Genomic DNA, 14,176 nt, shown 5'->3' with positions numbered 1-14,176 from the left:
AGCATTCCCACACTTTATAACCTCTGGTCTATGCTGTCTGTACTTGGATCTGGGCCAAAAAGGGCTTCAGAATTCGCTGGGGGCATATTCTGTAACTTCTGGTGCGTGGCCTCTGTCACGCGTCCGCGTGGGTCACGCGGTCGCGTCATTTGGAGCTTTTCCTTGCCACACGGTCGCGTCAGTCATGCGACCGCGTCATATGTATTCTGCTTAAGGCGCGCGGTCGCGTCAGTCATGCGGCCGCGTCGCTGCTGATTCGTGCTTGGCACGCGATCGCGTCATCCATGCGATTGCGCGGACACCAGTTTCTTTAAAGCTCCGTTTTGCTTCTTCCTTCCATTCTAGTATGTTTCCTTTTTCATCCTTTAAGTCATTCTGCCTTTAGAAAATCTGACACTACTCAACACACTAATCACGGCATCGAATGGAAATAAAGGTAATTAAAATAATTAATTTTTAAAGCTTAGAAAACATGTTTTTCATTATATGACATAATGAGGAAGGGAAAGTAAAACTATGCAATTAATGTGAATAAGTAGGTGAAGAGGTGAATAAATCACTCTAATTAAGCACAAAAGAACTCATGAAATATGGGTTTATCAACCTCCCCACACTTAAACACTAGCATGTCCTCATGCTAAATCCAAGGTAAATAATTAAGGTTAAAGTGATGGAATGTTATGAAATGCAACCTATGCCAAATGCATCTACCTAACACTACAAAAAATTTTGGTAAAAATGGCGGTTTTTTTTGGTATTTACGGCGGTTTGAACCGCCATTATTACCAATAATGGCGGTTTCATAAAGCGACGTAATTCTAGGCGCCATTATGGTTATTACGGCGGTTTTCTGAAAACCGCCACAATTCCCTGGGTTAAAACGGCGGTTTTTGAATAGGTTAAAACGGCGGTTCAAACCGCCGTTATTTCCAGGGTTAAAATGGTGGTTTTTGGATAGGTTAAAATGGCGGTTACCCTGACAGAGTGACATTTTGGTTGGTTAAAACGGTGGTTCAAACCGCCATTATTTCCAGGGTTAAAATGGCAGTTTTTGGATAGGTTAAAACGACAGTTTGAACCGCCATTATTACCCTGACAGAGTGGCGTTTTGGTTGGTTAAAACGGCATTTTTGAACCGCCATTTTTACCCTGACAGTAGCATTTTGATTGGTTAAAATGGCATTTTTGAACCGCCGTTTTACCCTGACAGTGACATTTTTTATCGTTTAAAAAAATAATTTTTACCGTCATTTTTATCGCGTTAAATAAATAATTATGATTAAAATTTCACAATAGCAAAAAATCATAATCCATAAATGAAATATTATATAAGTCATAAACAAAATATTAATATAATATATAATTTTTTATTATTGAAAATCAAAAGTAATAACTCTTATACAAAACCTTGTCTTACTAAACTTACCAAAATATAAGCATTGCAATAAACACTAATCAGTCAAATCTACCATCCAATTTCCTAAACTATATTAATATCTAATAATGTATTTAAACCATCTAATAAGTGTTGTTTTTACTACTTAGAATATGAACATACAAGACAAGTAGCTTAGCTAAGTGATGATGAATAAGATTTGAAGACCAAAAGTTTCCTCCTTTAACAACCCTGCCTTAGTTTCTTGGTCTCTTGTGTGAGTTTCATCCCAGAGACTTGCTCCAACACTCCAATTTTATTATCCAAACTCATCTCTCACAAACCAATGATATCACAACGAGGCAGATTAGCAAGGACATCAATAGTGCCTGTAAACTGGTTGTTCTGCAGATACCTGCACAAATATAAACAAGTCAACTTGGAATATAATCAATATGTTAACAGGAGGAGGAAGTCTCACAATGAAGAGAAGGCAGAAAGCTTCATGAAGTTAACATTCAATCCTTGCTGGAACTGATTGTGAGCAAGATTCCTATGTTCTCAAAAACAATAAAAAAAGTTACTCCAATAGCTCATGGAGCTGGTTGAAAGACTGGACTACACTTTCAGAGTTCAATCATGCAAGAGAAAAAAATTACAACAGTAAAATACCTACCTCAACCCTTTTTTTCTCCATAAATAATATTGATGGAAGGGAGATTGTATAGTCTTCTCTCATGATCCTTCTCCCTCTGTTTCCTTCACTCTTCTTCAACAGCCTTCTCTTTGGCAGCCTGAATTATGATATCAATATATAAACATAAAAAATATTTAATGTATTTTAATCATAATGGAAGCGCTGGTTTTGGCTCCACCTCTTGAGCAAGGCGTTCTTGCCCACGTCTTACTCTTCTATCCAAGTCCATTACCTGTAATTATAAAAATTGAAATTATTCATTAACATATAGAAGAGAATAAACTTAATTGACTGTCAGAAAACATGTAGGTAGCTTACCAATTTCTCATAGAACTGAGCAAGGTTAGCTTTAAATTTGGGTACGAATGATTCCAAACTTAAGTGTGTGACTATACTACTCATTATAAATATTATATTTATTTATTTTAAGGATATAATAATAAAAATAATTGTGGCACGCACAAGATACAAAATTATACAGGTAAGAAATTTATCATGACATGAATTAGGAACTTGTTATAATATAATGCATTTTTATTATTCTAGCAACCTTAACTAAAATTATAGGGCAGGCTATGATCATCATTTCCAAAATCGATCATCCATATTCCTGGACTCGATCAAATATCAATATGGGTAAGTAATTGTTGATCATTAAACTAATAATAAAGAAAGGCAAATTCATTAGGTTTACTAATAATAAGAATCAAACTGAACAATTTAATTATGATTTCCTAAATTAATGTTACTTAAGAATACAATCTTTATTTTAGGAGCCCTAATTAAAGCCCTCCCACCCTAATTAAGAGAGTAGTGTCCTGGAAGGCTTTGAAGAATTTGGTAGTTGCAATAAAGCTGGAGAGTGAAGATTCTCTCCTTTTTGGATTTGATTGTTCTTACTACACACATATATTCCATGATCTACATGAATATGATAAGTAGGGTGGACTACTTTCTTATTATGATTATTGGATTTATGTATATATACAACCATTGGTTACCATATCACGTTTGCTTAATATTCGCTTCAAGTGATTCATAGATCTGCCATTACACAATAATTACTAATGCCAAAATAATTCTTGGTAAGACACATGATGCAAAGAGGGTAAAAAACCAGAATTAAAACTTACTTCTTTAATTTCTCCATATAATCCAAAAATATGCTTAAGTTCGTCATTTGAAACAGATGAATCAAGACCAGATATCATCACACCACCATGACCAAATATCCTTTTCTGGAGCATTGTCTAAAATATCATCAAGTAAAGATAAAACTATAAGCAAAGCAAAAGAACTTGGAACACAAAGAAACTGACAAGGGAAGAATATAGCAATAACTACCTTTGGAATTGAATAATGTATGTCAAGCTATTGAGATCTCAACTTATCAAAAAGCTTCTTGAGACCAAGTAGAAGATAAACAAATTCACCAGCTAACATAAGCAAAAATTAAGAATAAGTCAAAAATCTATAAATAACAGAACATATGCAAATAAGAGGTAAGATCATAAATTCATAATCATTCAGTAAACTAATGATTATTAACTCTACTTGATTGCCGTAAGATGAAGCACAATCGATATGTCCGTATCCAACCTGACATGTCAAACACAATAATTATAATCAAAATTAATAATCATCCACCTCTAGGGTTAGCTCTTCTACTTATAATACAATAATCAAAACTGTAAAATTGTAATGGTTTAACAAAACTATAAAAATAGAAAAAATGTGAGTGTACCTTGATAGCAGTGGTAGCTGCTTTGGCCAAGGCTCCAGGATTTTCAGCCTGAAAAGTTCCTAATCCAACAGAAGGTATCTTGGCACCTGTGTTCAGCTTGAAGAATCTAATTTCCTCCGCCATAATTTCTTTAATTAATTAATTAATTAAATAATTCTCTTCAACGATCACTTGCATAATCGCTTTGGTGTTTAGTTATTCGTAAGGTAATCATCAATTAATTGCGTAATCTAATTTGTTTTGTTTGCTTAAAGAAGAGGCAAGGCAGAAAATTTAATTACCTTCTCCAAAAGATAAGCTATCCTGTTGCCTAGAAGTTACTGAAATTAATCTTATCTGTACTAAATGAACCTTGTAAAGTTAAATTATTTGACCTTGTAATAGAGCTTGAATTCGATAAACGTACCATCTCTACTATTTTGTACCAAGATGCTTAATAATTCTTCTGTTTCTCAACTGATGAGCAGTATACAGTTAAAGGGTCAAACACAATCGCAACTTCATTATGAATGAACATTAGAAACCAATAATATTACTTTACATGCATTAAAACATTATCCCTATAGAGATGCGAACCAAATAAAAAGGGAGAAAATTAGCACAACATTTGGAGCAATGAAGGAAAGAAAGGAAGCAAAGATTATAACTCTGAAAGAGTAGCTTCATATGAAAGTTCCCTTTCTATACTCAAGGCTAATTCTCTCTTGACATATGCATTTGACCCACCCTGATCATTTCGTCTGAGTCTACCATGACTTTACCTTCGTCCATTTTGTACAGTTCCACTGGTTCTGCGCTGCGAAGACGAATTCTTGGATGCGGCTAGCTCTGCAGCTAGTCTTTCATTATGATTCATGAGTTTGGAAACTTCTTCTGACAATGCCTTGAGCTCAACAGCAGCAGCTGAAGCTAGTCCTTTAGCATATGAACTCTCTTCTGTTAGTTCTTTCACCTTCTGTTTCAGCTCTTCTATCTCTACAGAAAATCAGCAGGAATGAGGACTTGACTATAAAAAAATATCTTAAATATGTTCATGCACCATGACAGAATTGAAATGTTCATGCACCATCAATTGCCAATTGAAATGTCTATGCTACATAATAAGGGCACTGTTGTCTCACATGATTAGCAGCATTGCAATTAGAAAATCAATTGGATTAATGACATACTCTGTTTTTGTTTAAGTTGGAAAATACTACAACAAAGTTTACTTTAAGGACTAAATTTAGGGTTTTTATTTTCCCCTCACATGTTCCACTAAAGACCTGCTCAGTGCTAGCATTCATTTGAACCCTATCTGGAGTCTGGACTTTCTGTTTAATGCGAATGATATGTATGGATCTATTAGAAAGACGTAAATAATTCTCACCTCAAGTTCGAAAGATTTCTCATTTAGCTGTGCCATCAACTTAGAAACAGTCTTCTGCATTAAAAAAAATATATTAAGCTGGACTGCTAACAAGTCAGAGGAATTCCCCTTAAAGTCTAAATGTTGTGCAGATAAACTGAATTTTCAATAACAACGAACTATCAGAACTTTCACTTGTGTTTCAATATTTCTACCATGAAGATCTTTATAATAACTTGATGTATTTTTCATGTATATATAGAAGGAAAGACAACTGAGTGAAGACTGAAGTAGTCTAGTCAGTTTGGAGTCCCTATAAGGTATCTGACTAGGTTTATCTTCGGTTAATTTTGAAATGACTTGTGTTCAACAAAGATAATTACACTTTAATACAGGTACAAACATACGTTTGTAGATAACAACGCATACAAAAGGCTTTAAACAATGCATGCAATGGTGCTTTAAATAGATAGGCTGGTCTTTAGGACAGCCAGGCCATCCAACCCATTTGACAGTACAAAATAAACCAAATAGAAATTTCCTGGTAGTTAGAACAGACATCTCTGCTAATTAGAACAGAGAGACAATATGATATAGTCTTGGGCCAGCAACAAAGTCGCAGGGCCTTTACTTCTACTTCAGCCTACCATGTACCATTTCCCTCCCCAAACTAGGATTAGAGTTGTTAGGAACCCCTAAAGAATCAGCCCATTATATAGAGCCAAATTATCAGAGGCAGCAGTTACCTGCCAGTTGCTTCTCCAACTTTGATAACCCCTTTGATCTGAAATCCAGATAAGCAATTGACACAACAGGTAATTATAATTATAATTATCAAATTAGCTCAATTAAATTTCACTAACCTTATAACTGAATCTGTCTTTTCTTTTGGCTTTCTCATTTAAGAGTGCTTCCACATCCTCTCTTGTGAACTCTATTATGCTAGATAAAACAGACTTTGCTAGATCTTTTGGAGAAATGATCTGATAATTTACAGAATCCTTCATTCTATTTTTTGAAACCCTGCAATGATACAAGAACATATAAATTATTTGTCAAACAATTGATGTACTATACAATGCAAACATTAGTTGAAACCTAGAATAAAATCAAGAACAAGTTACAACCCTTTTCCTACATGTAGCGGCTAAATCAACATGTATATGATATGTATATTTTAAAGTTTGCATTTAACCTTGTTCAGCATTTTCTGCTTACCTGCTACACTGTTCTACAACTTCAAATTTCATTAAGTTTACATTCATAAACCTAGTTTAGTTTATTATTCATTAAGTTATACGTGAGTTACCATCAAGAATCCTAACACTTTAATGTTACAAATGGATGAAAACCTTAAGGTCTTATATAGATCTAAGAGAAATACCAGACCTAAGAGGAAACTAACAGCCAAAACAAAATTCAAACACAAACAGCAACAGAAATGAGACCTTATACTAAAAAAATCAATAAATCAATCACTTTCGACAGAAATAAATTCAAAAACTAAGAAGAAAATAATATCAGAAACAAAAAATAAAATCCCTAATAGAAACGGAACATAAATGAGACCTTTGGAAGAGTGAGGGACAGCAGCAAAGGCACCAAGCAGAGAAATAGAGGAACGTCAGCGGCGGCAGAGCAGCGGAACACAAATTGCTGTTGATCTTGCTGCGCAAATGGCGGAATCGATTTCTCCACTCGCGATGAATCCTCGCAAACAGTCTTAAAAGAGAGACTTATCACAGAGAAGGAAATTAAAGGAAAGGAAAGGAAGGAAAAAAGGAAGGAAAGGAAGCTGACTTAGATCGTCGCAGAGGAAGGAAAGGAAGATGTTGACGATTTTGGTGGAGAAGACACAGAGGTTGATAAGGAGAAGAAGCTGGAGGAGACGTCACCGGAGGAGATCGCCGTTGTAGGAGATCGACGCCGGATGAGATGTCACCGGAGAAGATCGTCGGAGAACGCAAGAAGATCGGAGATCGTTGCACAGGCCAGGAGCAACAGCGTGACACGTGTGGTGTTTCGACTTTCAAGTTTCTACTAAGGGTTTCTGGAATGTATGGATTACTAATTCTGGTTTTATACCACGTGATAACTGCGGTTCAAAACCGCCATAATTACAAAAAAAGCCAAAAATCCAAAAATCAATTACGGTAGAAGTAGAAAACGCCAGAATATCAAAATATTATGGCGGTTCTTCAAAGTCGCCATAATATAAATGCCATTTTAACCTCTTTTTTTGTAGTGTAATGAGTCATGCAATTCTAACTCATCCACTCATATATAAAGTTTACATGTAGCTAAGTGAATTCACATTCTCAAGGAGTTGTGTGTATATATATAGCCAACCCTTAAATAATAAAGCACTTTAGCAAATGAGATGGGAAAGAAAACATTGTACAAACTTGCAAAACAATTAGTAAATTTTAAGCACAGATATATGTTGGTGAGTTATTGAACCCTCACTGGATTTTGTGTTTACTCTCTAGTCACTCAGTGTTTATTGAGTTTATTCACTCTATTTTTCTTTTTATTCTTAATTTCTACAACTTTGTTTTTCATCTAACCAATCAACAATTATAGAATATAGTCATACCAAAAAGTCATGAGGTCTTAATTAAGGTTGTAATGGGCCAAGGTAAAGGTAAGGATTTATGTATAGGGTTAAGTGAGCTAATAAGCGAATCCCTAATTAGACTAAGATCTCACCTAACATACACATCTAGTAAAATAAAATTTCTTTACCTAATTTTCCATAATTTCCCACTTATTGTTACATGCTCATGTTTCACTTTTTATTTTATTTTTTTATTCCATGTGCATTGTTTTCATTGGGGAATTTCCTTTTTGTATTCCCTTTTATTTAGATGCTGAAAAATAACTTTTTTTTTAATGCACATGATGATTAAATCACTTAGATTTTCTCATGAGCATGCTTCCCAAATTTTATTTTATTCCTTTTTACTTTTTCTACCCTTTTGTTTCTATTACCCATGTTCCCAAAAGGTTTCCCACATTTAACTCTATTTATAATTTTCTATCTTAAGCTAACTAAGGATTTACTTGGGGTTTTCCTTTGTTTTTCTGCTTAAGGCTAGTAATTTGGCTAAATAGAATAAAGGGGTTTTAAAAAGGCTCAAGGGGGTTAACAAGGGTGATGTAAAAGGTAGGCTGATTTGGGGTGAGTGAGCTAAAATCAAATAATGGCCTCAATCATTCTCCTGGTATGTATCTATTATATATTCTATAATTGGACATATAGATTAAAGCAAAGTAAAGAACATCAGAATAAAAAGAAATGTGACACACAGAAATAAAATTATGGTTTGAATGCAACCATACAATTTAAGCTCAAGACTCACAGGCTGTGTGTTCTCTAACTCAAGCATCATATATCATTCATATATTGTATGCAGGTTTAGTTAAAAATTCCCATTATTCTCTTGAAAAAAATTATTTAGGGTAGCTTTTAAAGTTTTAATGTTTCTCCTTGATGAAATGTTGTCAACTAACATGTAATGCTATATATACAAGGTGTGGGTTGTTTTGATTCTGTTAAAGTTTCTAGTTTACTTCCTTTTTATATTTTTCTATTTAAACTATACTATCTTATGTTAAAAAGGGTAAACTATACTAATTAATCTACTAATAAATCAGAATTGCAAACTAAACTAAACAACTAAAATAAACTAAATGGCTAAAGTATGAACTAAAGATGCAAAATGCAGCACATAGAGTAAAATACACAAGTAGCAATGTATAAGTACTCAGAAAATAACAATAAAAAAAAATACAGAAAAATATCCAAAATAAAAGAAAAAGTATGTAGTGGTTCACCAAAATAAACGCCAGAGATGGCGACCTCCCCACACTTAAAATGAAGCATCGTCCTCGATGCCCAATCAAGACTGGTGTGAAGGAGTGTCATCAATGGTAGGGATGGTAGCTGGGGTCTCCGTGGCGGTGGTGGGCTGAGGGTCTGGCTGCTGTGGAGGTGGTACGGACTGGAGCGGGATCTCCAAATCTGCAGCCTCTATCTGGGGCATATCCTCCTGATGCGGGGCAGCCTGCTCTGTGGCTGCCTGCTGATGAGTCTCCGCCTGGGAATGAGGCTCCTCCTCGTGCTCATCCTCCTCCTCGTGCTCATCCTCTGATGGCTCTGAAGGGGTGTCGGGCTCGGAGGGGATGTCGGCGCCCTGTCTGATCATTAGCTTCTGATGAGAATAGCGTCGCCTGCTGCGGCGCTCTAATATCTCATACCGGCGCCTGTTACGATGCTCCATCTGATCAAGCTGGCGGAATAGACGGTGCACGAGGTGATAGACCGGCTCAGAGGCGGGTGGAGGTGCAGTGGTGGCAGCAGAGGCAGCTGGGGCAGCTGTGGATGAAGAGGGTCCAGCAGACAGAGGGGCTGTCTCATCAGTAGCAGTGACAGGTGGTGGTCTGTAGCCCAAAGCAAGGAAGTTCTTGCTGTGCGGGATGATCTTCCTGCAGTCCGCTGCTGGTGGTCTCTCATCGGCATCCTCCCAAGGCACATCAGCCTGACGGCCTAGCCGTGTAACCAGGTAAGGAAAGGGGAGGGTGCCTCATATGTGGGCCCTGGCCATATAATGCCGGATAAAATGAGGTAAGTATATGTCCTTACCCTCCAGCACACACCAAAGGAGGGTGATCATGGTAGCCGGGATCTCCGTCTCGTGAGTACTTGGCATCACAAAATTACTCAAGATCTGATGCCATAGCCGAGCCTCATCGTTCAAGTACACTCTCTTGATTCCTCTAGGCATAGTGGTATTCTGACCCATCTCCCAAGGAACAGCAGGGTCGAGAGCTATCCTGCCTTTACGGCATCCCAGTCAAACTGCATCTGGCCCATGTCCTCTACAGCCTGTGCAAAACCATCTGGCTGATCGGACTTGGCTAGGAGCTGAAGAATGGTCTCTATGGATTCCTCTGTGACCAGAATTTGCTTTCCCCTCAGGTTCACTGCATCAAGGATAGTAAGGTAGTAGTTGCAATAGAATTTCCTGACCCAAGATGCATTAACCTCTGTCAGTGGTCTCTCCAGAAAGAACCAGCCCCTTTGCTTGATTTGCTCAGTAGTGTACTGCTGGAGGGCCTCTGGAATCTTCAAGGTACGTTCTAGGTATAGATTTCTGGAGTTTTTAAAAGCTGGGTACTTCAGTTCACAGTACCGGTTTGCAAATTTTATAGGATCATCTACAGGGAGCAGCTGGTTAGCTTTCTCCTGCAGTATGAAGTTCTTCTCTCGCCATGATGAATCGTGCATTAGAGCAATGATGGACTGGGAGGAATCTCCTCTTTTGTGCTTGCCAGTGGCTTTGCCTTTACCTTTCCTCTGTGAGGTAGACATCCTGAAAAACAGAAAATCAGGAATGGATAAAAAATAGGAAAGCAAATAGGCAATTAAACAAAGGAAACTCAAAGCGGTAAGGGAGAAATAGAATAAGGAAAATGAGTAATTGAAATGTGATTGAATGAATGTTAAATGGAAAGAAAATAAGCAATATGCCATGGTTAGAAAATTAGAGGAAAGTGAAAATAATCAGAAAAGAGACCAAAAGGGTTAGTATGGTTAGGATTTGAAAAAGAAATTAGTAAATTAAAATCAGTGAGTTAGGAAGGTAAGTGGCATAGAAAAATTCCATATAACAAGGATTCACAGGTAAGAATAGAAGTACTCATAATTGAACAAGCAGTTTATGAAGGAGGAAATCAAAAAGGATGAGAAGATCTACCATAGCATTCATGTAGTGGTTTGGGTAAAGCAGAGTAAAACAAATTTCAGAAATGCCAAACCAAAACATGAATGAAAACAAAATTAAGAAATTTGGGCAGCATTCCGGCTAAAATTGGATTGTCCCAGAAAATAAACAACAATTTAATCAGTTCATATGAATTAAAAAATCAAGCTGCATGTACATAGATATAAAATAAACATAAAAACTCAATGTAAACAGCAGCAACATACAAGAAAGCAGCATATGAATCATGATTATAGCAGCAACAGATTTGCACATAGGATAAAACAGAAGTAAGAACAGTGCAAGTAAACAGACCTAGATCCACTAACCACAGCCTAAGCTACCTAACAACCTAAAAATCCACTACAACATGCAAGTCTAACTGGTGCACGAATTGTGAATCACACTTTTCACAACTCATACCACTAACCAGCAAGTGCACTGGGTCGTCCAAGTAATACCTTACGTGAGTAAGGGTCGAATCCCACAGAGATTGTTGGATTGAAGCAATCTATGATTATTTTGTAAATCTTAGTCAAGAAGTCAATTATGTTTATCAGTTGAATTGTAAATAAACAATAGAGCATGGATTAAAGGTTACTTGTTATGCAGTAATGGAGAATATGTTGGAGTTTTGGAGATGCTTTGTCTTCTGAATCTCTGCTTTCCTCTGTCTTCTTGTTCACGCACGCACGTCCTCCTATGGCAAGCTGTGTGTTGGTGGATCACCGTTGTCAATGGCTACCTTCCATCCTTCCAGTGAAAACTATGCTCACGCGCTCTGTCACAGCACGACTAATCACCGATTGGTTCTCGATCCGGTTGGAATAGGATTTACTATCCTTTTGCGTCTGTCACTAACGCCCAGCCTTCAGGAGTTTGAAGCTTATCACAGTCATTCAATCCTTGAATCCTACTTGGAATACCACAGACAAGGTTTAGACTTTCCGGATTCTCATGAATGCCGCCATCAGTTCTAGCTTATACCACGGAGATTCTGATTAAGGAATCTAAGAGATACTCATTCAATCGGATATAGAACAGAGGTGGTTGTCAGGCACACGTTCGTGGTTTGAGGAGGGTGATGAATGTCACAGATCATCACCTTTATCACAGTTAAGCGCGAATGAACATCTTAGCTAGGAACAAGCGTGTTTGAATGGAAAACAGAAATACTTGCATTAATTCATCGAGACACAGCAGAGCTCCTCACCCCCAACAATGGGGTTTAGAGACTCATGCCGTCAGAGAATACAAAGTTTAGATCTAAAAATGTCATGAGATACAAAATAAGTCTCTAAAAGTTGTTTAAATACTAAACTAGTAACCTAGGGTTACAAAATATGAGTGGACTATGATGGATGATGCAGAGATCCACTTCTGGGGCCCACTTGGTGTGCTGGGGCTCACTTGGTGTGTGCTGGGGCTGAGACTTAAGCAATTCACGTGCAGAGGCCATTTGTGGAGTTGAACGCCAGTTTTTGTGCCAGTTTGGGCGTTCAACTCCAGTTTTTGATCCTTTTCTGGCGCTGGACGCCAGAATTGGGCAGAGGACTGGCGTTGAACACCAGTTTACATCGTCTATTCTTGTGCAAAGTATGGACTATTATATATTGCTGGAAAGCCCTGGATGTATACTTTCCAAAGCAATTGGAAGCACGCCATTTCGAGTTCTGTAGCTCCAGAAAATCCACTTTGAGTGCAGGGAGGTCAGAATCCAACAGCATCGGCAGTCCTTTTTCAGCCTGAATCAGATTTTTGCTCAGCTCCTTCAATTTCAGCCAGAAAAATACCTAAAATTACAGAAAAACACACAACTCATAGTAAAGTCCAGAAATATGATTTTTTCCTAAAAACTACTGGAAATAAACTAGAAACTAACTAAAACATACTCAAAACTATATGAAATTAACCCCAAAAAGCGTATAAAATATCCGCTCATCACAACACCAAACTTAAACTGTTGCTTGTCCTCAAGCAACTAGACAAATAAAATAGAAGACTAGTAGGTTGAGAAGCAATAATATCTCAGAGTTTTTGATTGAAGCTTAGATCCCAATTAGATGAGCGGGACTAGTAGCTTTTTGCTTCTGAACAGTTTTGGCATCTCACTTTATCCATTGAAGCTCAGAGTGATTGGCATCTTATAGGAACTCAGAATTCAGATAGTGTTATTGATTCTCTTAGTTCAGTGTGATGATTCTTGAACACAGCTTCTTTATGAGTCTTGGCCGTGGCCCTAAGCACTTTGTTTTCCAGTATTACTACCGGATACATAAATGCCACAGACACATAAATGGGTGAACCTTTTCAGATTGTGACTCAGCTTTGCTAAAGTCCCCAATTAGAGGTGTCCAGAGTTCTTAAGCACATTCTTCTTTTTTTTGCTTTGGACCTTGACTTTAACCGCTCAGTCTCAAGTTTTCACTTGACACCTGCACGCCACAAGCACATGGTTAGGGACAGCTTGGTTTAGCCGCTTAGACCAGGATTTTAGTCCTTTAGGTCCTCCTATCCACTGATGCTCAAAGCCTTGGGATCCTTTTTATTTGCCCTTGCCTTTTGGTTTTAAGAGCTTTTGGCTTTTTCTGCTTGCTTCTTCTCTTTTTTTTTTTTTTTTTTCTGCAAGCTTTGTTCTTTGCTGCTTTTTCTTGCTTCAAGAATCATTTTTATGATTTTTCAGATTATCAATAACATGTCTCATGTTCATCAGTCTTTCAAGAGCCAACATATTTAACAGTCTTAAACAACAAATTCAAAAGATATATGCACTGTTCAAGCATTCATTCAGAAGACAGAAAGCATTGCCACCACATTTAACCAATTAGAATTTCTTTTATTAAACTCTAAATTTTATTGCTTCTTATTCAAAAGATCTACTATTTTATTCATGTTTAATGATGATGAGAAAAATAAACTATAGCTTAATTGGAGATAAAATCAAATAGATACTAATTACTATTATATGACTTCTAAGGTAAACTTTTTATAAGGACACTGTCACAGAGTTAAGGCAAAAATTGGAAATTAACAACCTTTATTCTGGGGGTATGGGGGTTCCTCTGATCCTTGGGATGCTTGGTATTACAGAAGACTTTTGGCGCTTCAGTTCCCTTAAGTCACGTCCCTGTTCCTCTTGTTCTTTAAACATATGGGTCAGCATTTGACTGTGTTCCTTCTGTTGTTTTATTATTTGCTCCAGAGCTTCCTGTATCTTGGTGACAGACGTCTCAAGATATTCCCAGTA

General features: G+C 37.0%; 1 protein-coding gene and 1 long non-coding RNA gene across 4 annotated transcripts in view; both read right to left on the bottom strand.

The window, feature by feature from the left end:
- Nucleotides 1-1,347: 1,347 nt before the first annotated feature.
- LOC112775868 (uncharacterized) lies at nt 1,348-4,239 on the bottom strand. Of its 3 annotated transcripts, XR_003189733.3 has the most exons (9): nt 4,098-4,239; nt 3,817-3,902; nt 3,622-3,671; nt 3,417-3,508; nt 3,206-3,322; nt 2,251-2,304; nt 2,052-2,169; nt 1,857-1,928; nt 1,348-1,790 (listed from the first exon to the last, which is right to left on the bottom strand). It is a non-coding gene; the product is annotated as an uncharacterized lncRNA (long non-coding RNA). The 3 variants fall into 3 exon arrangements; XR_003189734.3 differs by lacking the exon at nt 4,098-4,239 and having other exon boundaries at nt 1,348-1,780; nt 3,817-3,964; XR_003189732.3 differs by lacking the exon at nt 4,098-4,239 and having other exon boundaries at nt 3,627-3,671; nt 3,817-3,964.
- A 51-nt stretch (nt 4,240-4,290) lies between these two features.
- The window catches only part of LOC140182335 (uncharacterized), a 68,785-nt gene continuing 58,899 nt past the window's right edge, over nt 4,291-14,176 (bottom strand). Inside the window, exons 2-6 of the mRNA XM_072228500.1 lie at nt 6,965-7,259; nt 6,734-6,886; nt 6,028-6,187; nt 5,186-5,239; nt 4,291-4,791 (exon numbers count right to left, since the gene is read on the bottom strand). Of these exons, the coding sequence (XP_072084601.1) occupies nt 4,786-4,791; nt 5,186-5,239; nt 6,028-6,187; nt 6,734-6,886; nt 6,965-7,259 (668 nt within the window). The 3' untranslated portion in view covers nt 4,291-4,785. The remainder of the gene's footprint in view (nt 4,792-5,185; nt 5,240-6,027; nt 6,188-6,733; nt 6,887-6,964; nt 7,260-14,176) is intronic.

The sequence above is a fragment of the Arachis hypogaea genome, chromosome 19, assembly GCF_003086295.3.
Source record: "Arachis hypogaea cultivar Tifrunner chromosome 19, arahy.Tifrunner.gnm2.J5K5, whole genome shotgun sequence".
Classification (NCBI taxonomy): domain Eukaryota; kingdom Viridiplantae; phylum Streptophyta; class Magnoliopsida; order Fabales; family Fabaceae; genus Arachis; species Arachis hypogaea.
Note: the sequence above shows the minus strand (reverse complement) of the source record. Positions and strands in the feature narration are given on the sequence as shown.